We start from the raw sequence: 13,813 nt of genomic DNA on the forward strand, positions 1-13,813 counted from the left end.
GTAAGACCTAAGAATAATTATTATGCTCCATTCAAATGAGATCTCGTTTCAGTTTCGCTTTCTAGTTCGTTTTGTTAGGAAGATATTGAAATGAGACAGGTATTTTCAAATAATTTTAGGAGCACATTGAACTTATGGTATTGTTCGATAATAATGAATAGAATCTATTGTCGAATAGTCGCAAAGGAAAACGACTTCATAAATCTGTTATTTGAATAAGATATTTACTACTCAAGTAACAATAACCATTATATTGCATCTACTCGTGAAATCATCGAATTCTGTTTTTCCTGCGCGCTATTGTAATGGGTGTCAAGGAAATATGATAAATGACGATATTTGTTATTTTTGTAATATTTAAACATTTCTTGATAGAAATTGAAAGCAATTTTTTTTTTTGGAAATCGCGGAATACTAACTTTTACTCGTGGTTACTTTACTTACATGCTACTTACACATTTTAAGGAAATAGTGTCTTTTTCCATTAGCTGCATTTTTTCAATAATTTCAAGATAGTGTATTACTTTTTTACAAATTTTTGGCAATATAATGAGTTTGTTTTTTATGCTTTTTAGTAATGAATTCAGATTAACAATGAAAATAAAAAGAGTCAAAAAAGATAAATATACAAATCGATGGAGGAATTTTGTGATGGATGTACGTGCAAAATATTCCTAAGAAAGCCGCGCCTACAAAGTACATATAATGCAAAGAATATATTTTCTCTTTTAACGAGCCACAACCTAAACTAGCGTAATATTTGTTCTTCGTGAATTTCACGAAAATGAGAGTGCCATTTGCTCGAAAATAACAAATTATTGAAAAAAATTAACTGTATCAAAAACTCTATACTTAAAAATTATATAGTTTAATTACTTTTGCTGCCATTCTAATATGAAAATTAAAAATATTGATGTGAACATATTGGACAGCTTTTGGGACTCCAATTTTTCTGATGCTGCTGCCTCTGCAAATTGAATTTATATTTAGATGTTTATCCTAAGGCCAAAAACCAAGAAAATTAACAATTCGGATTTTCTGGAAAAAATATAAACTCTTTTAGTTAATAAATGCATTTATTCTCTGGGCTTCATTTGTATTCTCATTACGATATTGCTCTGATCTTGCTTTAATGTAAATAAATTTTATTCTATTGTGAACGCGTACTAAAATACTTTAAAAATGAAGAACAAATTACGATTTGAATACTAATTAAACGTTTTATCCATCATCGTTTATAAATAGATAAATCCAAGTGAAAAATGCATGAAGATACTATTTTATATATTTTTATTACAATTTATAAATTTTAATAAATAGAATTAAATAGTATAAGTAGTATTAAATAGTAAATTATAGTAAATAGATAAATCCAAGAGAAAAATGCATGAAGATACTATTTTATATATTTTTATTATATATTTATAAATTGTAATAAATAGTATTAAATAGTATTAGTGGATATCAAAATAGTAATTTGTAGTAAATTGATTAATCCATGAAAAAAATGCATATAAAATGTATTGCCTCAATTGTAATTGTAATATATAAATATTAAACAAGATAAACAGTTATATTTTTTTTTTTTTAATTTTCTCAATTTTACTTATAAATAAGTGTTATTGAAAAGGCATTTGTAAGTCGCATTAAAAGAACTAAAATAAAATTTAAAAACAGAGAAACATTTGAATTGCATTTTAACTTCAATTTTTGAATTCTTGATTCATATGTACATACATATATATAATGAAGTTTTATTTTCAGGCTGCAATAACTGGAAATTTAAGGCGTTTACAGTTTGTATTGGTTTATAAGTGAAAGTGAAGAATTTGTTATGACATTGTTCTCAAAACTGAAATCTATTTGTACAAAAATTTAAAAATTATATAGTTGATGTATAAAATACTTTCTCCTGCTCGTGATTTACTTATCCTTCTGTAAGAAGAAATTAAAGTACATATGTTGTAATATAACAAATAACAAAAAAAGAATGATATTTTAAATATTATATTATAGCTAACTTTTTACATTGAATAAAATTTTTGATTATTGCATGAATATAAAAATCATGTTTCCATTTTTTATAATTTCAAAATTCCCGGGAATACAATTGACGTTGTGCCAAATGTCACGAAGCAGGTTTGCAAACCTACAAAAAAAATGGTAAACATCAAATATGTTCTTTGCCAAATTAAATGATTTTTATTTTTATTTTAAATTTGTAATATTTTCTAAGTGTTTTTTTCATTCATAAATAAAATTAATTATTTTTATTTATTTATAACAAATTGATATATAATTCTGCAACTGTTGTGATAAGTGTTACTGTCAAAAGTGGTTAGGTTATAAAATACTTTTCGTTTGGTTTTGGATATTATTTAAATTGATTGTGGATAAATTTACTGAAATTTAGCATGTTTTGTTGTCTAAAAGGATGTTTAGATACTCTAGGTTATTCAAACAATGTCCCCATGCGAGTCAGGGAAAATCCAGTGCGACTGGACACATCACATATGGGTAAGAAAATAATAAAAAAAAACAATAAACAAATATTTTATATCACTATCAATTGATTTTCGAAATTATTCCAAAGGTCACGAAGTTGTTATTGTGAAAGGTGGCCGGAGAGTTTGTGGCTCAGGGGCTGCTTTAGCTAGTGCACCTTTAGTGCAATCAAAATCTTATTTTGAAGTTAAATTACAACAAGCTGGTTCTTGGTCAGTTGGAGTCGCAACAAGACAAGCTGATTTGAATCATTCGCAAGGTTAGAAATATATTTTTATTGGAAATGTGGCTCAAGCAACAGGTTGTTAATAATATATTTTTGAATAGTACCTATATTAATTTCGAATAAAATTGTGTGTGACTGTTTAAGGCATTTAAATTTTAATTCCAGACTTTAAATAGAACATAGATATTAGTTGTGCATTGATACATACAAATATTATCTACACGTACAATTATTATTAGTATTAAGTATGAATTACAACATCATATTGGAGGAGATCGTAAACATCTAAGATTTATTTTATGGAAATATGTTTTCAAGCCTTATCTTGGCATTTCTCCATCAAATTAAGAATCATCTGTATTAAAGAAGTTCTAATCATAATATATTTCAAATAGAAATGGGCTATTAATATTTATTTCAATAGTCTATCGAACTGTTATGTTCTGATTGCTGTCCAAATATGCAATAAAAAAATCTATCGCAAATAATTTTATTGTTAAATATAGCATAGTAAAGTTACATACAATCTACTTAATTTAAGAGTATATTGTGCCCTTAATAGTTGTTGTTCTAAATTTGTGATATCATCATCAATATCATTACTTTCTTACTCGTGAATGAACCATTATCACACATTTAAATACTTTTGAATTGCACAATATTAGTCATGGCAGTCAAAGATTTATGATCAATTATTGTAATTCTATTATTGAATCACAATAATTACTAAATTGCAATAATAATCCCATATCATTCCTATAAATTAGATATTCACATTTATTATTAAATTATCTTCATATGTTGAAATTCTGCATGAATTTATATATATATATTATATGCTGTTAAATTAATTATAATTCATTATAAACTGATATCTAATTTAATAAATTTTGATGTAGTGATCTCAATTCAGTCAACAAATTTATTTATTTCTATTTTTTGTTGTATTTAGATATTGATCCAAAACTTTTTATAAAATTGTGAAAAAAATGATCTATGAAATTTTTAAAACAACTTTATAAGATATGATAGATGTATTATATGTATATAGTACATTTTAGGATTTTTTCAGTAATAATTAATAACATCACGTCTCAATTAAAATTTATTACCGTTATGAATTTGCATAGATAATTATTAAGTGAAAATTCTCATTACCAAGACGTTTATATTATATTTTTATTGACCTCTCATATGATAAATGTAAGATTGTTATCGCGATCGAGTACAAAACGCCCACATTTATCTGATGTTAAATGCGTGTTTCTTTTCTTACTAAATATGAAACTTCTCATTGTGATAAGTTTTTTTTTTCCTATTATTTGACCTCGAAAATATCAATTATTTGTTATTAACATATATCACGCTATTGAAGCAATAATAATAAATTTCTTTATTTTTTGTGATATAACTAAATTTTATGCGGTTTATTTAAAATTTGCGTCTGTTTAAAGGTCAATGCCATCATGGAAAGTAATCTTAATGTTTATTACTATTTTTAATCTTAACTTTTTGTACTGTTTTGATTTTAGGTGGAAACGATAAGGAATCTTGGTGCCTGAATTCAGATTGTACCGTCCGGCACGATAATGTAGTTATACACAGGTATTTATTATTTTGAATGATATTTGATTAAATTTTTGGACAAAAAATACAACAGACACATAAATTCTTTATGACTTCATAATTTAGTATACATTTATATATAAATTTGACCCCATGGCGAAACAATCTAATTACTTAATGATCTATTTAAAAAAATATGTATCTGTTGTAATTATTTAGTAAAATGATTTTATAATACTTTTATTGATGATGGACTTTAATATGAAATTTGCTTATGATAAATTATTTAGACATCGTAAATAAATCGAATAATAGTATTAGTAATTTTTTCTATTAGTTTAAAAAAAATCTTTGTTAATATATACGAGGTCTGTTCAAAAAGTTTTCGTAATTTTCGTTTTTTCAAAAAAATATTTATTTATTCGTCTACATTAATGTGGTCCCCTTCAAAGTAGTCCCCCCCAGATATAATACACTTATGCCAGCGTTTTTTCCAATTTTCGAAGCACCCTTGATATTCACTTTTTGATATGTCCTTGAGCACTCTCGGCGATTTTCTTCAATCGAGGAAAACCGCCGTCCTTTCATGGGTCTCTTCAACTTTGGGAATAGGAAAAAGTCACACGGAGCCATATCTGGTGAATTTTTGCACTTTGCAACACTTTATTTCATTTTTTACGCAAAATTTAATACAAATTCTTTGACTTTTCAATTCTTCCATTGTAAAAATCGCCGAGCTCAGAAAAACACGTCGAACCTTAGCGACTACCACAGACAAAGTAAACAGTGAATATAGCTGAAAATTTCATCATACTTTAGGGGCATGTATACCAACACAATAAAAAAAAATTTTTGACAATCAGACACTCCAGACCCGCGAAATTTAATTATTAGTAATTCCGGGTACTTTTTGAACAGACCATGTATTGTTTATATATTTTTCAAATATTTTTATTTTTTTTAATATAATTACGTTCTTACAAATACTTTTGAAATTAGAAAAAAATGATATGCCAAAGTTAACCAAAAAGTAACGTCCCGTCCATTAATCACGTTATCGATTTTTTTAACAATTTTTGGACTTCCCCTTGGTGACACGTGGTGATATTCAAAATCAACGATGTTCTTGCTACAAATTACAATTATTTCATAATATTGTTCCACAAATACGGATATGAAATTGATGGCCAAAATTATGTATTTGGCATAAACAAAAATGTATTTGCTATTCATATGTGAATGTTAATTGAAAAAACGAAAGTTTGACTTTGACGTTGATTATCGACGCCAAGGACGCATTCCTTGGTAATTAGATGTGAATGACATCGATACTAAATTTCTTGTCGATTGCTTAATTGACTTCCGAGAAAATTCGTGATTTTTTATATACCCATCACATATTTATAACTTTCAATATTTTTAATAACAGACATTCCTGAATGCAAGCTGTGTTGAACCAGCATTTAACTTCTATTTTTTTTTTCTTAACGCCTTTAGGAATTGAAGTAGAATAACGCTAGTTTTTTGTCTATGTCTTAATAATTTTTGTATTATATTTTTTACATATACACTATATCTGCTTATGAATGTTATCTGCAAAACAATGTCCATTAATGGATTTTTAAAATGTGTATAGAAAGCAACAAGATAACGAATGCACTTGTTTAAAAAATGTAGGCTGCATACAATGGTGCATTTAGATGTACTTTCTTAGTGTAGTTTTATTTAAATAAAATATACTAGGTGTAAGTGGCATTTTGCCTTAAGGAACGTTGCATAAACTTACCATACGTATGAATATTAGACTCAATCATTAAGAATTAAGATTTAGCTAAAGTTTTCAACTCTTTATTTCGGCTTTTACTCTTTTCCACTCTTTATTAATGTTTTGTTTTCACCAAAAACTAATCAATATTATTTCCAATTTTCCAAGCTACTCATTATTCTAAACGTTAATTTTTTTTTTATAATACAACTACTTTTCGAACAGTTTTAAATGTTCTAAATCAGTTCAGGATTTTTTTTTACAAAAACTCTGAAAGGGGATTTTGCAATTTTCTGTTTTAGTTTCATAGAAATATGATTTTTTGAAATAGGTTCTGCATTTTTTGAAAAATTGACAAAATCATTTTTTTATAATAGCACCACTTTTTGTAGGCCTATAATATTTTAGAATGTTTATTTATCAAATCATTAACCTTATCGCTGTGTTAAAGGAACCCAAAAAAAATTTAATTTTTAATTACAAAGAAATATCCTGGACGATCATTGCCAAAAGTTAGTGAGCACGATTTTCCTCTGATTTCTTTCTAAGGGGGGGAGGGTTGATAAAAAAAACTCGAAATATCACATGGGGTAGGGAGGGGTCTGGTAAGATAACACGTGAATTTAATTTTCAAAAAAAATTTAAAACGTCTGTTTTTTCGTAACTAAAAATACACGTGATGTTTGGCGGGGGAGGGGGGTAATTTTGAATATTACAAAGAATCACCAAGGGGGGGGGTCCAAAAATTTTTTAAAAAATCGATCACGTGGTTAATGGACGCCTCCTAACGGTTTTTAAATTTTCAAAGTCATCTCAGGATTTTTTGCAAAATCCTTGAAGAAAAGGATTTTGCAATTTTCTGCTAATTCCAAAGAATTGGCTCGTCCGATGGTTTCGCAAAACTAATCAACGCTCGTTCTTAGCGAGATTCATCGAATGGCTTTTTTGAAAAATATTAAATTTGTAATATAAAGATTTTGTTAAATTATTTTTCTAATTTTGATCTCATACGATTCAGAAAACATTAAATTAGTCAGACGGGCAAAATTCTGGAAGTTAGAAACTTCTTTTTCTGGAAGTTAGAACCCCAATAATTCCTGAAAAAATTAACGATTACCTTACCACAAAGTATTTTATTTCATTCGAATTAGTATTTCTGATTATTCTTGCGCATAAATGTTAGGATAAGAATCTCAAATGTCAATCGTGTGTTAACTGCCGAAGAAAGTTCATGCCGGGGAAAGTTCAATGAAAGTGACTTTGCAAGAATATCGACGCAGCGCATGTCATGAGTACAAATCGCTCTTGTTAAGGTCACAACCGCGGAATATATCTGATTATAAATTCATTTCGTTAATAAGAGTTCATGGGAATCTAACAAACAATAGCCACGGAAGCAATTGAGAAATAGATATACGGTAGAACCCCGTTAAGACGATTTTTTAAGGACCGCACCAAAAGCGTGTTTTCAGCGAGAAACCATGTGGTGCGAATTTGGTAAATCATTCATAGCTAATTAGGACTTCACCATTCAAGTTTTTGCCTTTATAGAAAATTTAGGTTTTTTGGTTAACTTTTTCTTACGCACGTTATGGGCCCCTAAATCTATGCTACATAATTTGAAAATGATTTCGTTCTGTATTTTAAATTTTGTTCTCATTTTCTCAGTCTACCAACGGATTCGGCCAATTCTGATCCACTCTCTTCAGGTCTCTTATTGGGGTCAAAGGACCCCGGAGACCTTATTTTGGACATTTTTGTAGAAAACTGACCAAAACCGCCTCTAAAGCGAGAAACCGTATCATACGGTTTCAGCAAATCATTTATAGCTAATTAGGACTTCACCATTCAAGTTTTTGCCTCTATAGATAATATATGCTTCTTAGGGTCACTGAATCTATGCTACATAATTGAAAACTAATTTCATACAGTATTTTAATTTATGTTTTCATTTTCCCAGTCTACCAACGGACTCGGCCAATCCTGATTCACTCTCTTCAGGTCCTTTATTGGGGTCAAAGGACCCTGGAGACCTTATTTCGTCCGACGTAGCCAGTAGAACTCCCACTGAAGGAGACACTTTAGGGGTGTCTTATGATCACATAGCACTTAACTTTTATTTAAATGGAAAGGATCTCGAAATACCAGTCAATAACGTCAGGGGTACTGTGTATCCTGTATTGTATGGTAATAACTTACACAATATGTAATATTTTACATTTTAAATTTGATGTTTCTGATTATTATCCTTTTCCAGTTGATGAAGGGGCTATTTTAGACATAATTCTGGATGATTTCACCCACACGCCGCCGCCCGGTTTCTCTAAAATAATGATAGAGCAATCTTTATTATAACAAGTGAAAATATCAAGATTTTGTTTACTGCAACTGTATATTGTCAGAGATTAAGAGTATTTTTCTTGAGCTATATTTTTAAAAATTGTATTAAGTGCTTAATGTAATACTAAATGTTGACTTAATGTAACTACTGTTGACTGTTTACTAATTAAGATAATTTTTTAGTTTTAACATTACATAAAGCATCACAGATGAAACGAATGGACTTGTATATATATTTATAAAATCATGCAAATTTAATTTGTTTATGTTAATGATTTCTAACAATTTATTTGATGTATTGATTAATTATTTTTTATATTAACCATATATTAAATCAATTAAGTAATATTATTTTATATCAAATATAACAATCTAAACAAATATTGCCTGTATTAATATGAAGATATCATATTCCAATATTGTCTAGGTAATACTAGGTACAATATTAAACAAAAATTTAAATAGGCTTGAAATAGGCTAAAAATTCTTTTAGAAAACAAAAGCTTTTGAATGAATACAAAATAACAATCGAATGAGAGTGGATTGAAACGAAGAAAACAAACTGGAACTATAAAACTAAATAAATAACTAAATATATAAATTTTGAAATTAAATTTGAAAAATGTTTTTAGATACATAAATATGTTTAGGTATAACATGGGTCTGATAAAGTTTTAAATAAAATTGATTGCTTTAGGGCAATTTAGAGAAAGTATAGCTCAATCTTTCAGCACTTTTCAATGTATGAAAAATTATTTAACTAAATCGTTATTAAATTTTTATGAAAAATGCGTAGGATGCAGCAGAATTATTAAATATGCATTTAAAAGGAAAATTTGAAAGGTATTCATAACAGAATTTTATATAATATTAAAAAATTGTTTTATGCCTTAGAGAAAAATTTGGTGAATGATTTAGAAATACTGAATTTCGGGAATGTTATTGCACTAAAATTTATCAAATTTTAGTGTGAAATTTGTAGGGCATTGAAATATGCATATAGGAGTTAAATATAACAAAATTTTATGCAAAATTAGATAACAAACTGCTCGTAAGACAGTTTAGAGAAAGGGTAGATTAAATTATTATTACAAAGTAGGAATGTGCGTAAGTTTAAATATTAAATGGATAAATATTTTTATAAATGCATAAACCATTAAAGTTTTATCAATTGTAATACAGTTGTTTATGCAAAAATCTGCAATTTCAAATTTAGCGGTTATAGATGTCACTGTCATCATTATGAACTGTCATTTCTGTGATCTTGGTTATGTCAGTTTACAAAATAAAAACAAGTGCAATGTAAATAATTTTAAAGTGAATTTTAATATAGTTTTAGTCTAAGTATGCAATGATTAACCGGTGATATTGTTATTGTATATGTTTTAATTTATTTATATCCCTAATTTTTAATGCTAAAGTTATAAATCATTATGGAAGAACCTTCGGTAATATATCGTAGGATTTATTATAGGTTAAAGGAACCAAATCCATTATTTACCAAATGGGTTGAAGAATTGAAAAATGAAGCGGAGAAAAAAAATAGTAAAAGCAAATTCATTCTTGCAGAGGCTTTAGACTCCTTGAAAAAATTTCCTCTGCCATTAGAATCTGGAAGAGATTGCATAATTTTAAGAGGTTTTGGTAAAACTTTATGTTCTATGCTAGATGATAAGCTTGAAGAATATAAAAGAACTAATAATTCACCTAGTAGCCTTAACTCCAACAACTCTTTTAGTCTTAATAAAGATTTGTCCAAGAAAACCAAATTTGCAAGCAACAAAAATATTAGTTTTAATTATGTTGAAAATGATAAAGTATATGAGGCTGAAATATGTAACGATATATCAGATGATAAAATACAAAATCTTCTGGATTCAAATAATATACCACACACTAGCACTCAGAATAGAAATATAGATACATTAAAGAATTATGAAATACGTGATAACATATCTTCTCCTAAAAACGTACACGATTTATTAAACAAATATAAAAACTTGGATGATTTACTAGATCCTAAAAATGCAAAAGGTACAGTTAATAGCAATAAAACAAATAAAAAACCTAAAGGTACTAAAATTTCTCCTACTTTATCTACTGATGTAGGTAATAAAAATATTGATAATCCTTCAAGTCTAATTTCGCCTAGAAAAGCTTTAAAGACTATCAAACAATATGATAAAAGGAAAAAATTAAGTATAGAGCATAAATTCCATCGAATAAGTACTTCTTCTGACTCTGAAATATCAGATGGTGATTCAGGAGGATATATAAAAAGAATTGACTCGCCATCAAAAATATCTCAAAAAAATATTTCACAAGAAAAAAGACTGGTAGATAAAAATATTTTTCCTGAAGAAAATGATGAAGTTCATGAAATTGCTATATCTTCTGATTCTGATGATAATTATAATTTAAATTCATCTCCTGGTTTATCTCAAGGAACTAAAGCAAAATTTGCAAAAATATCTAAACAACTTGATGTGAGTATTGATAATAGTAACAAAAAATTGAATGCATCTCAAATTTCTCAAAACAGTTCTTTTAAGGAGAACCCTGAATTGCATGAATTATATTCAGATGATTTAGGAAATCATAGGGTTTATAATATTGATACCTCTTCTGATTCTGATGATATTTACTCTCGTTCACATAAGAAGCCCATTGAATTCAATGAAAATAGTTCTGTTTGCTCTAATCAAAATATTGATGATCTAGGTCAAAATAATAAAAATAACTCACAATGTGATAATTCTCAAAAAAGTTCTGGTGAAAAAAAATTGACTGAAATGAGTACAGACAAAGATGAATTATTAGAAAATTTGGAAAAGAACAGAGTGCATAACATAGATGTTGTTTCTGAATCTGATGATGAGTTGGATAAATTTAATACTGCGAACATTTCACCTGCTCATAATTCTAGGAAAATAAAATTATATACTTCTGAAAATATTGCTCTAACAAATGCAAAAATTGGTAATAAATATATTAACAATGATAAAAGTAATGATTTTTTGGAGCATTATAAAGAACCAAGTAAAAGATTCAATGGCAAAACTATTTTTTCTAAGCAAATTGATATTGATAATGTATTTGATATTGATGATTCTTCAAATTCAGAATGTCCACGACTACCTGAAACTTCTCCAAAGTTTTCAAACAATGATGATGCTTATAGTATCGAAAATTTTCCTAATTCTAATGATATTTTGAATAAATATAAAACTGGTTCTCAGGTGTGTAATATGAAAAGAAAATCTCCCAATACAAGAGCTGCTTCAAAGATATCTAAAATCATGATCATGACGAAGTATGTATCATTGATCCTTCTCCTCCTTCTGACGATATATCAGATGATCAATTAACTTCTTATAATTTAAATGATAGAAAACGATCTAAAATTGTTAAAAATGCTAATGACATATTAAGTGCTAAGGTGACTGAATATGAAGATACATCAGCAAATAAACAAAGTGCTGGTTCAAAATCATATTCCAATATACAATCTAAATCGAAAGATGTGTTATCCAAATATTGGGAATCAATGGTATAATGCACATAGACACATCTCCTGAACCTAGCGAAGTTGATTTTATTTGTAATACAAACTCTAATCAAATAATTAATAATGATAATAATATTTCTGAAGAAAAGGGCAATCAAAACAAGCTTAGTAATAATATCAATTCTATACTTGATGCAATTGATAATAACAAAAAACCTGAAGCACAAAAAAGGGGTAATTCAAAAACTAGTAAATTATATTCACCTGCCTATCGTTCAGGCCCTTACGCTTTGTTAATTGCTTTAATAAAGTTACACCATGAAAATAAGTTTTCTGTGAGCAAAGATGAATTACAAACTAAAGCTCAGCCTTATTGTGATAAAGTTTTTGTTCCTACTGATAAATCGATACGATATACTGCATGGTCTTCAATGTCAACATTAATCACAAAAAATTTAGTACAAAAAACAGGCAGGCCTGCAAAATTTAGTATAACAGAAGACGGAATTTCAGTAGCAGAAGAGTTATTGAAAAAGTATGTTGAGACAAATCAAGAAGGTGATTTTGAAGATAATATTGGTCAGCAAGTTTCTACTAGTCAAAAGGAAACACTATCACAAAAGAATAAAAGAAATGCTCCTAAAACAACAGAAATTGAAGCAGTAATTTTTCCACCAAATTCCTTTGAAATTATTTTGTTAGTTGACACGCAAGAAACATCAGGGTAAATATTACTCAATATAAGAAATATGATGGTTTAAGCAATATTATTATTATTATTTTTTTTTTAAGGATGGCAAAAAGAGCTTATGATGAAACGATACAAGTGCTGACAGAAATAAAAGTTCAATATGAAATACGGCGCTTAAATGTTGGAGATTTTGCATGGATTTGCCGAGACGATTCAAAGAGAGAATTATTGCTTCCATATATAGTTGAAAGAAAAAGAATGGATGATTTTGGGAGCAGTATTAGAGATGGAAGATTTAAAGAACAAAAATTTCGATTGAAACAATGTGGAATTCAAAATCTATTGTATTTAATAGAAAGCTATGGGCGTAATGAGCATACAGGTTGACTCTACATTGTATCTTGTCATAATAATTCTCTTAGCTATTGCATTTGATAATCAGTTTCATTTTTCACTATTTTTTCTAAATAATTTTCTATTAATAAGTGAAATACTTATATTTTTGAGTTTATATTAGCATCACTTAATTATTTTGATATTATTTATTCATACAGGTCTTCCAATTGCATCTTTATTTCAAGCAGCATGCAATACTTCTATTCAAGATGATTTTATATTAAAATTTACTAACACACATCGAGATTCTATGATGTATTTAGCAGTATTAACTCGCATGTTAATGGAAAATATATCTGTAAGTATAAAATATATTTTCAACAAAATGCATGATAAATAGCACAAATACAATATAAATTAATTTTCTTTGACAAATTTATTTAATTTTATTACTTACAGAATAAAACTCTTGTTAGCTGTCCTAAAGAAAACTTAAAGAAGTTTGATTTTAATGACACTATAATAGCTTTGATGGATTTTACTGAATTTCAAAATTCATCAAAAAAGACAAGAAAATATACTGTACAAAATATGTTTGTTAAACACTTAATGCGAATCAAGGGAATTTCTATGGATAAAGCATTAGCTATAGTTGCAAAACATCCAACACCACAGGATCTCTATGAAGCTTTTAATGCATCTTCGAGTACTATAAATAAAGATTTGCTCACAAATATACAATGTGGACCATTAAATAGAAAAATCGGACCAGCAATGAGTGAGACCTTATACCATTTATTTACTTTAGAAAAGTACTCTTAGTAAAAAATTATTATATGATTATAATAAATCAATCGATTTTAATATATTTTATTA

At 27.6% G+C, this 13,813-nt stretch overlaps 2 protein-coding genes across 2 annotated transcripts; both read left to right on the top strand.

The window, feature by feature from the left end:
• Window positions 1-2,340: 2,340 nt before the first annotated feature.
• Window positions 2,341-8,571, top strand: LOC113369846 (SPRY domain-containing protein 7-like). The gene is made up of 5 exons (XM_026610444.1): window positions 2,341-2,517; window positions 2,594-2,764; window positions 4,264-4,336; window positions 8,023-8,249; window positions 8,320-8,571. Exons 1-5 carry the CDS (start codon window positions 2,415-2,417, stop codon window positions 8,415-8,417), a joined length of 672 nt encoding a protein of 223 aa, XP_026466229.1. The 5' UTR covers window positions 2,341-2,414; the 3' UTR covers window positions 8,418-8,571.
• Window positions 8,572-9,835: 1,264 nt separating this feature from the next.
• On the top strand, window positions 9,836-13,759 carry LOC113370311 (crossover junction endonuclease MUS81-like). Its single transcript, XM_026610980.1, has 7 exons — window positions 9,836-11,123; window positions 11,526-11,715; window positions 11,793-11,884; window positions 11,968-12,634; window positions 12,703-12,983; window positions 13,156-13,295; window positions 13,397-13,759. Exons 1-7 carry the CDS (start codon window positions 9,836-9,838, stop codon window positions 13,757-13,759), a joined length of 3,021 nt encoding a protein of 1,006 aa, XP_026466765.1.
• Window positions 13,760-13,813: the final 54 nt, after the last annotated feature.

Source organism: Ctenocephalides felis, unplaced genomic scaffold (genome assembly GCF_003426905.1).
Source record: "Ctenocephalides felis isolate EL2017-DRISC unplaced genomic scaffold, ASM342690v1 CF-g0.4_SCAFFOLD_01492, whole genome shotgun sequence".
Lineage (NCBI taxonomy): Eukaryota > Metazoa > Arthropoda > Insecta > Siphonaptera > Pulicidae > Ctenocephalides > Ctenocephalides felis.

Coding starts and splice junctions, on each gene's coding strand:
- LOC113370311 (XM_026610980.1), top strand. CDS start 9,836: ATGGAAGAACCTTCGGTAATATATCGTAGGATTTATTATAGGTTAAAG. Junction 11,124..11,525: donor TCAAAATATTGATGATCTAG/GTCAAAATAATA, acceptor CTTCAAATTCAG/AATGTCCACGACTACCTGAA. Junction 12,984..13,155: donor TGGGCGTAATGAGCATACAG/GTTGACTCTACA, acceptor TTATTCATACAG/GTCTTCCAATTGCATCTTTA.
- LOC113369846 (XM_026610444.1), top strand. CDS start 2,415: ATGTTTTGTTGTCTAAAAGGATGTTTAGATACTCTAGGTTATTCAAAC. Junction 4,337..8,022: donor GATAATGTAGTTATACACAG/GTATTTATTATT, acceptor TCATTTTCCCAG/TCTACCAACGGACTCGGCCA. Junction 8,250..8,319: donor TGTGTATCCTGTATTGTATG/GTAATAACTTAC, acceptor ATCCTTTTCCAG/TTGATGAAGGGGCTATTTTA.